The 16419-nt window shown below is 40.7% G+C and overlaps 1 protein-coding gene across 2 annotated transcripts in view; it reads left to right on the top strand.

Moving 5' to 3' along the window:
* Positions 1-15966, top strand: part of LOC139598949 (ceramide transfer protein-like) — a 161985-nt gene extending 146019 nt beyond the window's left edge. For both annotated transcript variants that reach the window (XM_071445878.1, XM_071445876.1), the window contains 7 exons: positions 1080-1175; positions 7014-7146; positions 7246-7316; positions 8643-8771; positions 9547-9676; positions 10980-11116; positions 13992-15966. In XM_071445878.1, coding sequence (XP_071301979.1) covers positions 1080-1175; positions 7014-7146; positions 7246-7316; positions 8643-8771; positions 9547-9676; positions 10980-11107 — 687 coding nt within the window. In that variant the 3' untranslated portion in view covers positions 11108-11116; positions 13992-15966. The remainder of the gene's footprint in view (positions 1-1079; positions 1176-7013; positions 7147-7245; positions 7317-8642; positions 8772-9546; positions 9677-10979; positions 11117-13991) is intronic.
* The last annotated feature ends 453 nt before the right edge of the window (positions 15967-16419 follow it).

The following is a 16419-nucleotide window of genomic DNA, read 5'->3' as shown; positions in this document are numbered from 1 at the left end:
CCACCCATAGGTTCAGGCTGTTAATCTTGTGATTATACAGTTCTTAGACTAATCTGTACGTTCGTCAATTGACTAACCTTTGCTCTCTAAAAAAGAAATTTCTACTGATTCAGGAAAATAGTCTCAATTACATGGACTTATTTGAGGTGATGACTTTTAATAGTCACCTACCTCTTAGGCAAAAAAAAATTACTAAAATCTTTTCAGCACTTGTATACATTACACAGCAATGGATAATTTCGCTTTTTGTATCTGTTTTTATTTGGGGGAGAATAGGATTTGGAAATGGAGGGACAGATACGAAAGAAACATAACAAGACCATAGATTTAACATAAATATTCATTTCCTGTCCCACCCCCTATTTTCATGCTCATTATTTGGAACAAAAAAAATGTATTCACATAGCTTGATAAAAATGTATAAAATATTTGACCTTTAAGAAAAACATGCAACTGTCTAGCTAAGTATTCTTAAATGAGTATTTTAAAATAGTGGACCTCTGCATCATCACAATTTTTTTGAATGTAAGCATTTCTGTTCTGTTTTTCTAGTTGGCAAATGTGCAAAGATGCCAAAGAAACAGAATAGGCATGATTTTCTCATGACTGTTTCCCTCACTGCTGTTTCAATATAACTTTTGATATGTATTTACTTTTTAGAGCTTGTTTGTCTGTCTCCCCTTCCCCCTCCCTCCCCTTCATCTTTTTAAATGCTCTTCAATGAATATTGTCTTTCAAGTCCTACAATGCACTGTAATTATATTTGGAGGTACCGGAAGTATTTTCCTACATGCTGAATTAAAACTGTCTCAGGTAGGAATAGTAAGTTTTGACAGTTTAAAGGCACAAAGGTAGGATAGGAAAGAACCCATAAAGAATGAAATTGGAAGTGGAATCAAAATTTTGGCTTTTGTTTCTGAAGGCCACAAGTACCTGCTTGATCTTAACCTGTAATAGGAGGCTCTATTGTCCAAGTTCAGCTCCTGCACAGTATTGACTTATGGCTTCCAATACTATACAGTCGCCTGCACAAGAAGATGAAAGGAATTACTTAAAAATGTGTAATTTTTCCTCTAAAGGTGGAAGAGATGGTACAAAACCATATGACATATTCCTTGCAAGATGTAGGAGGAGATGCCAATTGGCAGCTAGTGGTAGAAGAAGGAGAAATGAAGGTAAGCATTTGTTGTTTTGCTTAATTGATATTAGATTATATGCTGTGAAGATAGATATTTTTATTCTCTTTGAATACTATTACTGAGCAAGTTATGCTGTTAAAACTCCTCTCTGAGAACAGCATTGTTTAAGTTAGGACTGGAGACTATACGAGCTGCAGCTTCTAATATATTCAGCAAAATCTTATGCACCTCTTGCAATAGCTTTTTCTTTACAGATTCCTGTGGTGGTTTGACAGGAAATATGTTTTCTGGGATGCTGTGGTCAGGCCAATGGGTGCTCAGATTTTAATATTGGCACCTAATGTGGCCATTGGGACATTGGATACGCCTCTGAGAACGCGGGGTTAAAAGTAGGGCTCTCCCCCTGGGAGGCTCTCTTGGGTTCTGGCGGGGAAACAGGTCAGACCTCTCCCCTGCCCAGCTGCTGGGCGGGGGAGGGGAAGCCATGCGGCCGGGTGAGGTAGGCCTGGGCCCTGAGGATGGAAGGGTGGAGGAGCACCAAGAGATATACGGCAGCCATCCCCCCCAGGAGAGAGAGAGAGAGCCGGTGCCTGTGCCTGTGCCACCTTGAAATTTGATAGCAGCTGGCTGAGAAGAAGAAGGGGGGGGGGTGCGGCGAGAATGTGCCCGGCAGGGCAGCCATGGGAGTTCTGGACAGGCAGAGACTGAGATTTTTAACCCTTTGCTTGGATGATGGAAACCTTACAAATGCTGATCCTCCTGGAGCTGAATGAGAAGAGAGATAGAGATGAGATAAGAGGAAATGGGTTACGAGAGAAGAATCTTAGGTGGGAGGAGGTGATGGAGTGGCCTTTGGCTGGACTTTTCTTGTATAACCATGGACAGAACCATTTTTTTTCCTGTGACACAGAGACTGCATTTAGGGAGAGGCAATGACTTGGAGCCAAGGGAGTGCAGTGATGTTATGGGAGTGCATGAACAGAGACAATGGGTGAGGAGGGTGGTTAGTGCCCTCGATCTTCAGTGGAGGAGAAGATCTCTGTTCTTGAGACCCCTTGGCCCCAGGGTGTGAATTTGGGGGGGAGAGGTGTCCTGAAAGTGAGAGACTGTGCTTTTTTTTTGGAACTGGACAAAGCACCCTTAAAAGGAAAACCCTAGAAGCAGCTCTGGTCCATGCGCAGTGGTGAGAGCATTGGGCATGGAAGGAAGATGTCACAATGGCAAATGATCTCCGGGCGGTGCCACATGTGACAGGAAACACAAGAGGTCTCAACTGTGTTTCCTGGGGAAGCCTATGGCAAAGAGGGACTCCTCACTCCTTGATTAACTGAGAATTATCTAAAGGGTGGTGATGGACTGAGAGTTAGTGATCTGAGGGATGGATGTATTGGAAATTTGGTGGGGAGGAGGAGGAGATGTATTCGTGAAGTTTTCATTTTTCCTTGTGTGTTTCTTTTTTTCCCTTTTCCTTGTAGTTTAGTTAATAATTTTTATTTTTTTTTAATTTCTAAGTGGGAGCCTGCTTTGCTTATTGCTGGTCACATCTCACAGCAGAAACCAGGGAGAGGGTATTCTCATGGGGGCACTGGCATTGTGCCAGTGTCAAACCATGACTGACAATTCCTTTCTCATTTTCTTCTACTTAAAACTTCCTGTCAACATGGTGTGCTGTATTGATTTGGCACAGCCTGGGTTTTGCTAGCAGGGGAGGGCTACAGAAGTGGCTTCTGTGAGAAGCTTCTAGAAGCTTCCATCATGTCTGACAGAGCCAATCTCTGATGGCTCTGAAGGTACACATACTGCTGGCCCAATTAGAGATGTTGGTAACACCTCTGTGATGACATATTTAAGAAGAAAATCAAAACAGTGCATAGTTTTTTCCAGGGGTGGCAAGGCACTGCTGCCAGGGCCATCCTGGTGCATCACACGGCGATGCGTTGCTGCCGCCACCATCTCAGTGCGGCCCGCGGCGAGCCTTGCCTGCCTGGCTCCCCTTAGCCAGCCGTACCGTGGGCAGAAGGGCGGGGGCAGCAGTGGTGGCTTCTCCTTTCTGACACCCTGCATGAAGAGACGAGTTAAATAGTGCCAGCGCCGCGGCAGCTGCCACTGCCCACTAGGTGGCAGTGGGGCCACCTGGTGGCAGTGGAAACATGGCGAACAACTCCCCGATGTAGGACCTGGAGGATCCTGCACTAATCTTTGAATTGGTGGAACTTGTTGGCAATAATACCTACATGCAGCAGTTTTTTTCTAGTCAGAGAAGAGGAGGAAGTGAAGACGTGAGGGAGTACATCATGATGGCACTAAGGTCAGTGGAAAAAGAGGGGGAGGAGGTACTCCAAGCGTCAGAGCCAAGATTCCTCTGCAGGTCGTGGTGAGGAAGGACTATAGTTAAGCTGTTCCCCTGCAGCCCACGAAGTCCATGGGGGGTGCAGAGATCCACTGCAGTCTGTGAGAGAAGTACTCACACCAGAGCGGGTGGATGCTAGAGAAAGCTGTGTTCCAGTGAGAGACCCGAATACAGAGAGAGGGCCCCTGCTCCCAGAGATAGAGAAACAGAGGGCCCTTGCTTCCAAACTAGAGCAGCCTATCCTTAGAAGACTGCACCCCATGGACGAGTAACCCACGCCGCAGCAGTTTCAGAAAGACTGTTTCTCCGTGGGAAGGACTCACATTGCAGCAATTTTTGGAGGACTGCTGCTTGTGAGATTGGAGCCATGCTGGAGAAGTTCACGGAGAACTGTCTCCTGTGGGAGGGACCCCACGGCATAGCAGGGGAAAGACTCCCCTACCTGAGCGAACAGAAAAAGATCTTGGGTGACGAACTGAAGAAAACCCCCACGCCCTGTCTCCCTGTGCTGTTGGTGGGAAAGAGGGATGGCTGTGAGGGAAAAAAGGTGTTTCAAATGCGTATTTTACTTCTCATTATCCTCCTCTGACTCTCTTAATAATAAATGTACCTTAGACCTTTAAATTTGAAAGTGTTTTGCCCTGGGAATGTTTTCTCCCAATCATCATCTCAACTCATGAGCCCTTTATTAATTATTTTTCCCTCTCCACTGCCCAGTTCAAAGCAAAAGAGAGTGAGTGAACAGCTTTCCTGGGTGCCTGGCATTTTGCCAGTGTCAAAAGACAACATGCAAATTCAATGTATGAAAATCTTATTTGGTAGCAAGTTACTGTAGGCTACTCTGCTGTGCTTGTACACATTCTTGTGTATAGTGATAAATAAAGTAGATTAATTCAGGATGGATAGGCAGGGCAGGCGATTTGGTGGGGGTGGCATTGTATGTAACAGAGGGGCTGGAAGGTATGGAGCTCACAGTTGGCAGTGGCACAGCTGAGACTCTCGGGGTAAGGATCAAGGGAAAAACAAATAAAGCATGGAGGCTACCCAGCAAGGATGATGACACTGATGAATTATTCTTTAAGGAACTAAGGGACACTATGGGAGACTTCAACTTGCCAGATGTTAACCACACAGCTGGTAGAAGCAAGTCCAGGAGATCCCTAAAACACCTGGATGACAACTTCGTGGTACAGGTGCTAAGGGAGCTGACTAGGAAAGATGCCCTCCTTGATTTGTTGCTTGTTAACAGAGAGGGTCTTGTGAGGGGAGATTGGTGGCTGTCTTGACCACAGTGACAACGAAGCAATCGAGTTTAAAATCTCTGTTGACAGGAGAAAAAGTGTCAGCAAAGCTTCAAGCCTGGAAATGAGGAGAGCAGACTTCAGGTTGTTCAGGGAACTAGTGAGTAAGGTTCCCTGGGAAAATGCTTTAGAAGGTGCTGCGGTCCATCAGTGCTCGTCAGTTTTTAAACACCATCTCCTAAGGGCACAGGAGCAGGCAACTGCCAAATGTCGGAAGTCAAGCAGATGAGGCAGAAGGCTGGCTTGGCTGAACAGTGATCTTCTTTTGGAGATAAGCAAAAAAAGAAGGTGTATGGACATTGGAAGCAAGGTCAGGTGACATGGGAGGACTACTGAGATATTGCTCGCCACTGTAGGGAGAAAATTTGTGTGGACAAAGCACCATTAGGGTTCAAGATGGCCAACACTGTAAAGGACAGCAAAAAGGGCTTTTTAATATGTTAACAGCAAAAGGAGAATCAGAGATAACATTGTTCTGTGGCTTGATGAATTCAGTCACCTCACAAACAGGCACACAGATGAAGCAGAGACATTTACTGCTTTCTTCACCTCTCTCATCAATACCAATGATGGCCTCTGGGACCCCCAGAGCCCTGAGCTAGAGGATCACAGCTGCGAGAATGACAAACTCCCAGTCAATAGTGAAATTGTGCAGGATGTGCTGCTCCAGCTGGATTCCTATAAGTCTATGGGACCTGATGAGATTCATCCAAAAATGCTCAAAGAGTTGGCTAATGTCATCGTGAGGCCACTCTCAATGATTTCTCAATGGTCTTGGGAATCTGGAGAGGTCCCAGTTGACTGGATGCTCGGTAACATTATCCCAGTTTTCAAGAAGCACAAGAGGGATGGTCCTGGTAAGTACAGACCTTTCGGTCTGACTTCAATGCCTGGTAAAATTATGAAGACTATTCTGGGAGTTATTGAACAACACCTGAAGGACAACGCAATCACTGATCACAGCCAGCATGGCTTCATGAGGGGAAAGTCCAGTTTGACAAACTTCATTTCCTTTTATGACAAGGTAGCCCACCTAGTTGATCAAGGGAAGCTAGTTAATGTAATCTTCTGGGATTTCAGTAAAGCTCCATTTTAAAGCTCAGGGCTTCATTTTAGGGCCAGTTCTCTTCAACATCTTCATAAATGACTTGGACACAGGACTCGAAAAGATACTAAGTAAGTTTGCTGATGACACTAAATTGGGAGAAGCCGATCATTTGAAGTTTAACAAAGGCAAGTGACTGATTCTGCATCTGGAATGGGACAACCCTGGATGTACATACAGACTAGGGAACAAGAGGCTGGAGGGCAGCCCCTGGGAAGAGATCTGTGCATTTGGGTTCACGGCAAGTTGAATATGAGTCAGGAGTGTGCCCTGGCAGTCATAAGACTCAACCAGGTGCTGGGGTGACTAAGTTCAGCATCATGAACCGGTCAAAGGAGGTGATTGTCCCACTCTGCTCTACACTGGTGCAGCCTCACCTCAAGTCCTGTGTGCAGTTTTGGACACCTCAATATAATAAGCAAATAAAGCCACTGGAGAGAATCCAAAGGAGGGCAATGAAGATGGTGAAGGGCCTTGAGCAGAAGCCATATGAGGAGTAGCTGAGGTCATTTGGTTTGTTCAGCCTGGAGAAGAGGCGATTGAGGGGAGACTTTATTGCAGTCTACAACTTCCTCATGAGCAGAAGCAGGCAGGCAGTCTGGCAACTGATCTCTTTTCTGTGGTGGCCAGTCATAGGACCCGAGGGAATGACATGAAGCTGAGTCAGGGGATATGTAGCTTGGATATAAGGAAAAGGTTCTTTGCTCAGAGGGTGGTTGGACACTGGAACAGGCTCCTCAGGGAAGTGGTCACAGCACCAAGCCTGTCTGAGTTCAAGAAGCATTTGGACGATACTCTCAGGCACATGGTGTGCTTCTTGGGGCTGTCTTGTGCAGAGTCAGGAGATGGACTCGATGTTCCTTGTGGGTGCCTTCCAACTGAGCATATTCTGTACTATTAACCATTTTTGGATTTGAGATTTTTCAAAATAGTGGTGTTTTCATGTGATTTGCTTTTCAAGAATATCTACATTGGTAGTTACCATAGAACACTGACATGGCAAATTATTCTTTTGTTAGTGTTCTGTGTGAGTTTTTATCAAAGCTGATGAAATTAGTATAAAAACATGGGCAGTGTTGATGATTTCTCTTCATTTCTGTCTTTGTGTTTGACCACAGGTGTACAGAAGAGAGGTGGAAGAAAATGGAATAGTGTTAGATCCTTTGAAAGCAACACATGCCGTCAAAGGAGTAACAGGGCATGAAGTTTGCCACTACTTCTGGAATGTTGATGTTCGTAATGACTGGGAAAGTAAGGAATCCCTTCTTAATCTTTGCATGTTTATCAGCAAGCATGTAGTTTAATATCTGTGCTTGTTTACTGATGGATTTTTATTTCCCCTCCCCTTAGCAACTATTGAAAATTTCCATGTTGTGGAAAATCTAGCTGATAATGCCATCATCATTTACCAGATGCATAAGGTAATAACACTTTGCCTGTATACAAACCTTAGTGAGACAATCTGGACTATATGTGTTCTAATCTATTCTGAAATACTTTACCATCTTAACAATTTAAAATATTATCCAGAACAACAGTTTAGAACAATTTCTCTATTGAACTGCAATTTTGTAAATTTTTCAAACTTGGCTTGATAGCATACTTGTTTGTGTATCTATCTGATATAGTTTGTAATAACAAATGAGCACTGTTTTTAATCTCTTAAGAATATCACTGGCAGCAAGGCAAGGTTCATCTCATGAAAACTGAAGCAATAAATTGGCACTGAATACAAAGAAGAAACCCCTACCCCTGTATCATACATTTTGTTGCAATAATGCAAATCATTGTTGACCAGAATTAGTTGACATTCTGCATTTGCATTATGAGGTCTTATAATTCCTGGTACATTTATTCTTTTAACTTCATTATGGTTTTCACCCCAACTAGCTCTGATTTAGCTTTACTAAAATGTTCATTTGACTTATAACCCAATAGCTATAATCTAACAGGTTCTAAAAATTTGGAATGAAGTGCACACTCTTTTCTTTAATCTTGCATGATTCTAAGTATTAGTATATTCATATATTGAAACAATTTTTTTAAAAACTGGTAATGTGGTTATCTTAAAACTGATGGAACAGCAGACTGATTTTTGAACAACACAGTTGTATGAACTAAATAGTGTTGTGGTAAAAGCTAGACTTTTTGCCCATATTGAGTGTCGGGAAAATGGCTTCTGTACAGTTTTGCTTTATTTTATGACACTTTGCTTCTGAAACGTTCTCTTAGATAATACCAATTTACCATATCTATTTCATTAAAGTAGTAACTTGTTTAAATAATATTTGTTAGAAGTATTTCTTGTGCTCTCTCTCTCACCATATTTATGGAGACATAAATAACTGTAGATGCTTCTATTTTTATTTAACCACTAGTTCAGTTTGTAGCTTACAAGTATTAATTACAATGTAAACCTGAGATTGAGAGAACAGGAGAGGAAGTGCCTCTTCCTGGTTGTCTACTGAAAGTCATTGCAACTTTGCTCCCTGCCTTTCAAAGGCCTTAAACTTTCGCCTTAAATTTTTAAAATTAAGTATAGCCATATAACCTGTTATACATCTGTACAACACCTGTGTTCTGCTTGAGTTTTCAAAACTGCATGAAATTACTAACTTGAATGAACTTTTTTACTTAAATAACATGACTGACCTGTTTTGCCTTGTTTGTTTTTTTCCTTTATCTAAGGATAGTAAATACTTAATTTGCAAAACTGGAAAAGCTTATATTCAGGTGTTTCTCTGCAGAGAGTGTGGCCGGCTTCTCAAAGGGATGTGCTGTATTTGTCTGCCATCAGAAAAATACCAGCATTCAGTGAAAATGATCCTGAAACATGGATTGTTTGCAATTTCTCTGTGGAACATGACAGTGCTCCTGTAAGTATTATTTTCATTCTATCAAGTTCTGCTTCAGAGATGCCATTTTTCTATTATGTGTTGTGATGCTCTTGCAATACTGGGGGGAGGGGAGGGAGATAGGGGGCATATTCAAAAATACATTTTGTTTATACCAGATGATACAATGACCCGATGGAAGCATTCTGAGCCAAAAACTTTCTTACCTTATCTCAACAGTTGGCAGATCTAAGGTGTTGCAGAAAAATGGAAGCAAAATTTCTGGTGAAAACTTTTTAAAGAGGTTCCTTCATATGGAATTGAATAAATAACTCTTCAGTATTGCCCGACATGGGGATAGGCTTGTATAACTAGATATGGAATCTGTTAAACCTACAGCTTACACAGTTCTGCCTTGGTTCTGTCAGACAGTAGCAATGATTGTTTTCTCTGTAGTGCTTCTGTGCTGAATACTATGCCATTGCCTGCTTACAAGGGAAAAGTTACTAACTGATATTTGTAAACACTGATGCATTATTCATTAGATGTTTCCTTACTTGTCACAATTATTGAAATAATTCACTGTATTAAGCAAGCAAAAACTTGAGATTCAGGAATTTCAGTTTAACCCTTTCCCTACTCACCATGTACCTTTAATTTCATTCACATTCATGTCACATCCATGTAGTGCTAGAAGGCAAACTACCAGAAACATAACTTTTGGACTACCTTAGACTTTATATTAAATTGTTAGCATTCAAATATGCTGAAATAAACCTAGTTTGAAGTTTACAAATGTTTCTTTTTTTTTTGATAGATGAACAATCGTTGTGTCCGTGCCAAAATAAATATTGCTATGATTTGTCAGACTTTAGTAAGCCCACCAGAGGGGAACAAGGAAATAAGCAGGGACAATATCCTATGCAAGATTACATATGTAGCTAATGGTAAGTCTAAAATTATTCAGTATGACATTAATTATATATGTTAATTCCTTGGAGCTGAATACTGGGGAACAAAAATGTTGATGCAGTTTTCTGTTAAATTTATGTATAGGATCACACTTCTGGTCTTCATGGTCAAAATTACTCAAATTCATGTGCTACATCAATCAGTGAATGGGATCTTTCATTGTGTTGCATTTTGAGAGCAATAAATGAAAGTCATGTGTAGCTCAGTACTAAGTACAGAACCTTGGGGTGAAGGGGGGAGTGGGCAGAAGAAATGTCTGCAATTGGCATGACTTGGCATGAGCTTTAAGTTTTAGTAATAATCTGGGGGTTTTATTCATGCATTACTATCAGGTTTTTTTACACAATTCATGTTTGTGAAAGGATGCTTGCAAACTACAGTATAATGTAGTCTACTTTTTTTTTTAACTGACAAAATCTTTGTTTTTGAATGCAAAGTTAGCAAAACCAAACTGCATTTTTACTGTCCCCAGTATTCAGCAGTATATTATAGTATTGGAACCTCATACCTATTATCTCCTCTCCTGTAGCTGCAAAATACTTCGAGTATCTCACCTGCTTATTATTTTTGACCACCGATTACATAGCTTGTTAAATAATCACAATCTGAAAATTGCATTCAGTAAATCTTTGCCATATAGGAGTGATACAACTTATATTAAATCCTGTACGAATAATACTGTATTATGTTAAATTCTGGGGTAGGCTCCTTTGTTTCTTGTTTAGAAGTTTCACAATTATTTAAAATATATATCTTCATTGACAAATTCTGAACTGTGATTATATGGGAAGTGGCATCTTTTTCAGCAAAGTATTTGACCAGTGAATTTAAGCATAATTTATAATCAGAGCAAATTTTGCTTGAAGTGCTTTAAAAATAATTTGTAAGACATTGTCTATGTAGCAACTCTGCAGGCAAATGCAGCAGTTATTGAAAAGTTAAGGCTTGACTTCTATGTTATTTGAAATGAGAAGTAGCTTGAGTCTGTCTTTCCATTGTTTTTTGGAAGTACTTAAAGAATATCATCTTTCATTTGGGCATTCCTCAAAGGCAACACACCATGTTTAATATTTTCTAAATAGTAGCATTGTAGAACCGGACTAAATTAGAGTAATAAGAGTAGAAAGCACTGCTATACAAGCTGAAAGGGTCTAAATTCTGCACATTATCCTTTCCTGCTACTTCAGAAAGAATTACAGGAATACAAACTTAAATTTTCTTTTCTAGCTTTTAGCAGATTTGTTGTATTTCAATGATTGGCTTACTGTCTACTTCTAGTGAACCCAGGAGGATGGGCACCAGCATCAGTGTTACGGGCAGTGGCAAAACGAGAATATCCAAAATTCTTAAAGCGTTTTACATCATATGTGCAAGAGAAAACGGCAGGAAAGCCTATTTTATTCTAGCATTAGCAGGTATGCATTCATTTTTTTTATTCTTGATTCACTATTTTAAATATTTAAGGCCAAACAGAAGTATGTGATCCAGAAATGTCTTTCTAGCATAAATTCAGTGGTTGGATTTAATACATGTAGATGGCTACAGGCACTTCAGGATGGATAGGCAGGGCAGGCGATTTGGTGGGGGTGGCATTGTATGTAACAGAGGGGCTGGAAGGTATGGAGCTCACAGTTGGCAGTGGCACAGCTGAGACTCTCGGGGTAAGGATCAAGGGAAAAACAAATAAAGCATGGAGGCTACCCAGCAAGGATGATGACACTGATGAATTATTCTTTAAGGAACTAAGGGACACTTCTAAGTCAACCACCCTTGTCCTTATGGGAGACTTCAACTTGCCAGATGTTAACCACACAGCTGGTAGAAGCAAGTCCAGGAGATCCCTAAAACACCTGGATGACAACTTCGTGGTACAGGTGCTAAGGGAGCTGACTAGGAAAGATGCCCTCCTTGATTTGTTGCTTGTTAACAGAGAGGGTCTTGTGAGGGGAGATTGGTGGCTGTCTTGACCACAGTGACAACGAAGCAATCGAGTTTAAAATCTCTGTTGACAGGAGAAAAAGTGTCAGCAAAGCTTCAAGCCTGGAAATGAGGAGAGCAGACTTCAGGTTGTTCAGGGAACTAGTGAGTAAGGTTCCCTGGGAAAATGCTTTAGAAGGTGCTGCGGTCCATCAGTGCTCGTCAGTTTTTAAACACCATCTCCTAAGGGCACAGGAGCAGGCAACTGCCAAATGTCGGAAGTCAAGCAGATGAGGCAGAAGGCTGGCTTGGCTGAACAGTGATCTTCTTTTGGAGATAAGCAAAAAAAGAAGGTGTATGGACATTGGAAGCAAGGTCAGGTGACATGGGAGGACTACTGAGATATTGCTCGCCACTGTAGGGAGAAAATTTGTGTGGACAAAGCACCATTAGGGTTCAAGATGGCCAACACTGTAAAGGACAGCAAAAAGGGCTTTTTAATATGTTAACAGCAAAAGGAGAATCAGAGATAACATTGTTCTGTGGCTTGATGAATTCAGTCACCTCACAAACAGGCACACAGATGAAGCAGAGACATTTACTGCTTTCTTCACCTCTCTCATCAATACCAATGATGGCCTCTGGGACCCCCAGAGCCCTGAGCTAGAGGATCACAGCTGCGAGAATGACAAACTCCCAGTCAATAGTGAAATTGTGCAGGATGTGCTGCTCCAGCTGGATTCCTATAAGTCTATGGGACCTGATGAGATTCATCCAAAAATGCTCAAAGAGTTGGCTAATGTCATCGTGAGGCCACTCTCAATGATTTCTCAATGGTCTTGGGAATCTGGAGAGGTCCCAGTTGACTGGATGCTCGGTAACATTATCCCAGTTTTCAAGAAGCACAAGAGGGATGGTCCTGGTAAGTACAGACCTTTCGGTCTGACTTCAATGCCTGGTAAAATTATGAAGACTATTCTGGGAGTTATTGAACAACACCTGAAGGACAACGCAATCACTGATCACAGCCAGCATGGCTTCATGAGGGGAAAGTCCAGTTTGACAAACTTCATTTCCTTTTATGACAAGGTAGCCCACCTAGTTGATCAAGGGAAGCTAGTTAATGTAATCTTCTGGGATTTCAGTAAAGCTCCATTTTAAAGCTCAGGGCTTCATTTTAGGGCCAGTTCTCTTCAACATCTTCATAAATGACTTGGACACAGGACTCGAAAAGATACTAAGTAAGTTTGCTGATGACACTAAATTGGGAGAAGCCGATCATTTGAAGTTTAACAAAGGCAAGTGACTGATTCTGCATCTGGAATGGGACAACCCTGGATGTACATACAGACTAGGGAACAAGAGGCTGGAGGGCAGCCCCTGGGAAGAGATCTGTGCATTTGGGTTCACGGCAAGTTGAATATGAGTCAGGAGTGTGCCCTGGCAGTCATAAGACTCAACCAGGTGCTGGGGTGACTAAGTTCAGCATCATGAACCGGTCAAAGGAGGTGATTGTCCCACTCTGCTCTACACTGGTGCAGCCTCACCTCAAGTCCTGTGTGCAGTTTTGGACACCTCAATATAATAAGCAAATAAAGCCACTGGAGAGAATCCAAAGGAGGGCAATGAAGATGGTGAAGGGCCTTGAGCAGAAGCCATATGAGGAGTAGCTGAGGTCATTTGGTTTGTTCAGCCTGGAGAAGAGGCGATTGAGGGGAGACTTTATTGCAGTCTACAACTTCCTCATGAGCAGAAGCAGGCAGGCAGTCTGGCAACTGATCTCTTTTCTGTGGTGGCCAGTCATAGGACCCGAGGGAATGACATGAAGCTGAGTCAGGGGATATGTAGCTTGGATATAAGGAAAAGGTTCTTTGCTCAGAGGGTGGTTGGACACTGGAACAGGCTCCTCAGGGAAGTGGTCACAGCACCAAGCCTGTCTGAGTTCAAGAAGCATTTGGACGATACTCTCAGGCACATGGTGTGCTTCTTGGGGCTGTCTTGTGCAGAGTCAGGAGATGGACTCGATGTTCCTTGTGGGTGCCTTCCAACTCCTATATTCTATGATTCTCTGAAAATGGGGTTTTATAATTTTTCTATGTATGCCATAGGCTACCTCTCTTTTTAGATTCTGTTTATTGTCAGACTCCCAAAGTCATAGTAGTTTCATCCTTCTGTAAGAGGTAGCCCAGTAATGATTCTCTTTTTTAATTGTATATTGTTAAAGAACTAGTGTAGGTGGATCATTTAAAACACAGCTGTCTCTAGCCAGCAGTTCAAATGTGATAATAGTGCTGATAGTATTTAAGGGGTTTAACAAGTTCTGGTTTTCCTATTAATGTTCAGAATTTTCACTACTGTGTTTTGTCTTTGCAGTGATCAGAACAAGACTGGGTGAGCATTCCACCTTGAAGTGACTGATAAGTGCATAGAGCACTCAATGTTGGAACAAAGGATCTATAGTCTTTTTATCATTTCTAGGGTTTGTATACTGAAGTAAAGAAGCACTGCATTACCATGAGGCTGAATATTTAATACTAACTGTCCCCTAAATGTTTTGCCGAGTCAGTGTGCAATGATCAGTAGATGTTTTGATAACATGCATATGGCTATTTTGATTGCTTTAGAAGAGGAAGAATGTGTACAGCTTTGAATCACCAACAGGGGTTACTGCTTTAATTTTGAACAACTTGCAGAATTTCGCTGTCAACATTCCGAAGATACTAGTGCAGTTTTTGTGCATGTCTAAAAAGCACAAAAGACAAATGCACGTATAGCATACTCTATGTGCTTTATGTGCACAAAAATCTGTAGTATTTTGGTGGGGAGGGAGTTCAGTAAAGCCTAAGTGACTTATTAACAGGTTTTGTTTTGTTATAATCATAGTTCATTACCATTTGTTTCTATAATGAATCATCTTGTTACATAAAATGTCAGGTAATAATTGAAGTCTGTCAATATCCTTATGACTTTGCCTTTTCTATTGTCTTACTCTTATGAAGATCTTTGGCTCTGAAGGAATAAGAGTGTGAAAAGCTTTATTTTTTCCCAGGTATTTTTCTATTGGATTTTTTAGTTATGCAATATGTGCTAAAGAAATGTTGCTATTAAACATGATCCAGAAATTTCTAGGAAGATTCTGTATGAGAGGGCAAGACAGTGCCTGAAAGCCTAAAATCATCTGATCATTATAAATGTGGACTGCTTTCTTGCATATCTGGGGCTTTCCCAAAGCTGTGAGAAGGTACACTATAATATTTATTGAAGTAATTTAGACTACATAAGACACCATTCCCAACCTAGAATGAGGATGAGTACATTATTTTCAGATCCTGCATGTGTTTTTCTCATCTTGATAAAGCCATGGTATGAGGTTCATATAGAAAATAAGTTGCACTGATACTTGCCTCAATCAAAAACTCATCAGTTATTAGGATGTATAGTTCATATTGGAAAGTTCTGTCTATTTGCTATGATAATTTGTCAGATATTTGCCTGCCTATGATTCTGGATATGCTCATTAAGAGAAGTGTCTGGAAGACTAGTACTGATTTTGAGGTCTTTTATCCATGTCCTGTAGCTGGAAATTCTTCAGAGACTGCTGGATGTTTCACTGACCTGTGTATTTCAAGAAAAAAGTTCCAGATTTATTTTTTTCTCTCAAAAGAAAACTGAAAGTCTTGTTTGCTATAGTATGGTAGGTAACTGAAAATAAATAAAAAATAGCAATTTAATAAAGATTTGGTGAATTATTAAATGTGATCTGCACAGTGTTGAAAAAATACTTTGTTCATTTTCTTTATAGAGATGAAATAATACATAACACACAATTACACATGCATGCAGCTTTCGTGTTCCATAACTTTTTCCTTTTTATTTGCCTTTTTCAAATGGTGTACATGGAATATGCCTTATTACAGAGTTATTTTATTAATTTGAATATCTAGAAAAGTGCCTATATGTTAATGCTAGTAAGGCAAATAAGATAAAAAGCTGTATGTTTACTACATCACTAGTGAACATTTTATGTAGTAATGTTAAAAAATATATCTCAAATATAGTTCTTCATTTTAAAATCAACCAAGCAGTGGTTAATTCCACCATAGCTACTGATGAGAATGTAAAGGGAAAAAGTCCAAAATATAAAGAGCTTAACTCCATTTTTGCCTTTTCTTGTAGTTGTTGAACACAGGCAACTAACTGTTCATTAATTTAATTGGATAACTTAATTTTGCAAAGGTATGGGAAGTTTACAAACCAGTATATAATTCTTATATCATTAGTATTAGTTGCATTTGCACAAAATATGATGTACTTTTGCAATTCTGTAAATAAAATTGAACTACAGATACTAATTGTAAATAATATTTTGCTTTTAAATAAAAGCACTGGTACTTCACTACAGCTGGCCCTGCCCAATCAGAGTTGTAAGTCTTCTTAAAGAATATGGAAGGAGTTGCAAAATTGAGAAATAGGTATTAATAAATTGACTGCTTTAAAAACAAGTTTTAAAAGGCAGCTATCAGCATCTCAGATTGTCCATGAGCAAGTAGCCATTAGGTCTTTTCTTCTAGAAGGGATCTTTCACGTTTTAAGTTCCCCTTGTCTTTTGAGTCTAACCCTCTTTCCAGTCACTGCCACATATCTGTGCATTCTGAGTTCTCTTCTTCCTGTTAAAGGATCTGTAGTATTTATACAGCTGTGATCTTTGCAGAAGCAGCCCATGATTCTAGAATGTCTGTTTTCATAAGCTGAACAAATTTGAAGGGCTGAGAAGACAGTTTTCTGATCCATCACATATTGT

This window comes from Agelaius tricolor, unplaced genomic scaffold, assembly GCF_023055355.1.
Source record: "Agelaius tricolor isolate 1412-34295 unplaced genomic scaffold, bAgeTri1.0.p SCAF_21, whole genome shotgun sequence".
Taxonomy (NCBI): domain Eukaryota; kingdom Metazoa; phylum Chordata; class Aves; order Passeriformes; family Icteridae; genus Agelaius; species Agelaius tricolor.
The sequence above is the reverse complement of the archived record's forward strand: the minus strand, read 5'-3'. Positions and strand labels throughout refer to the sequence as shown.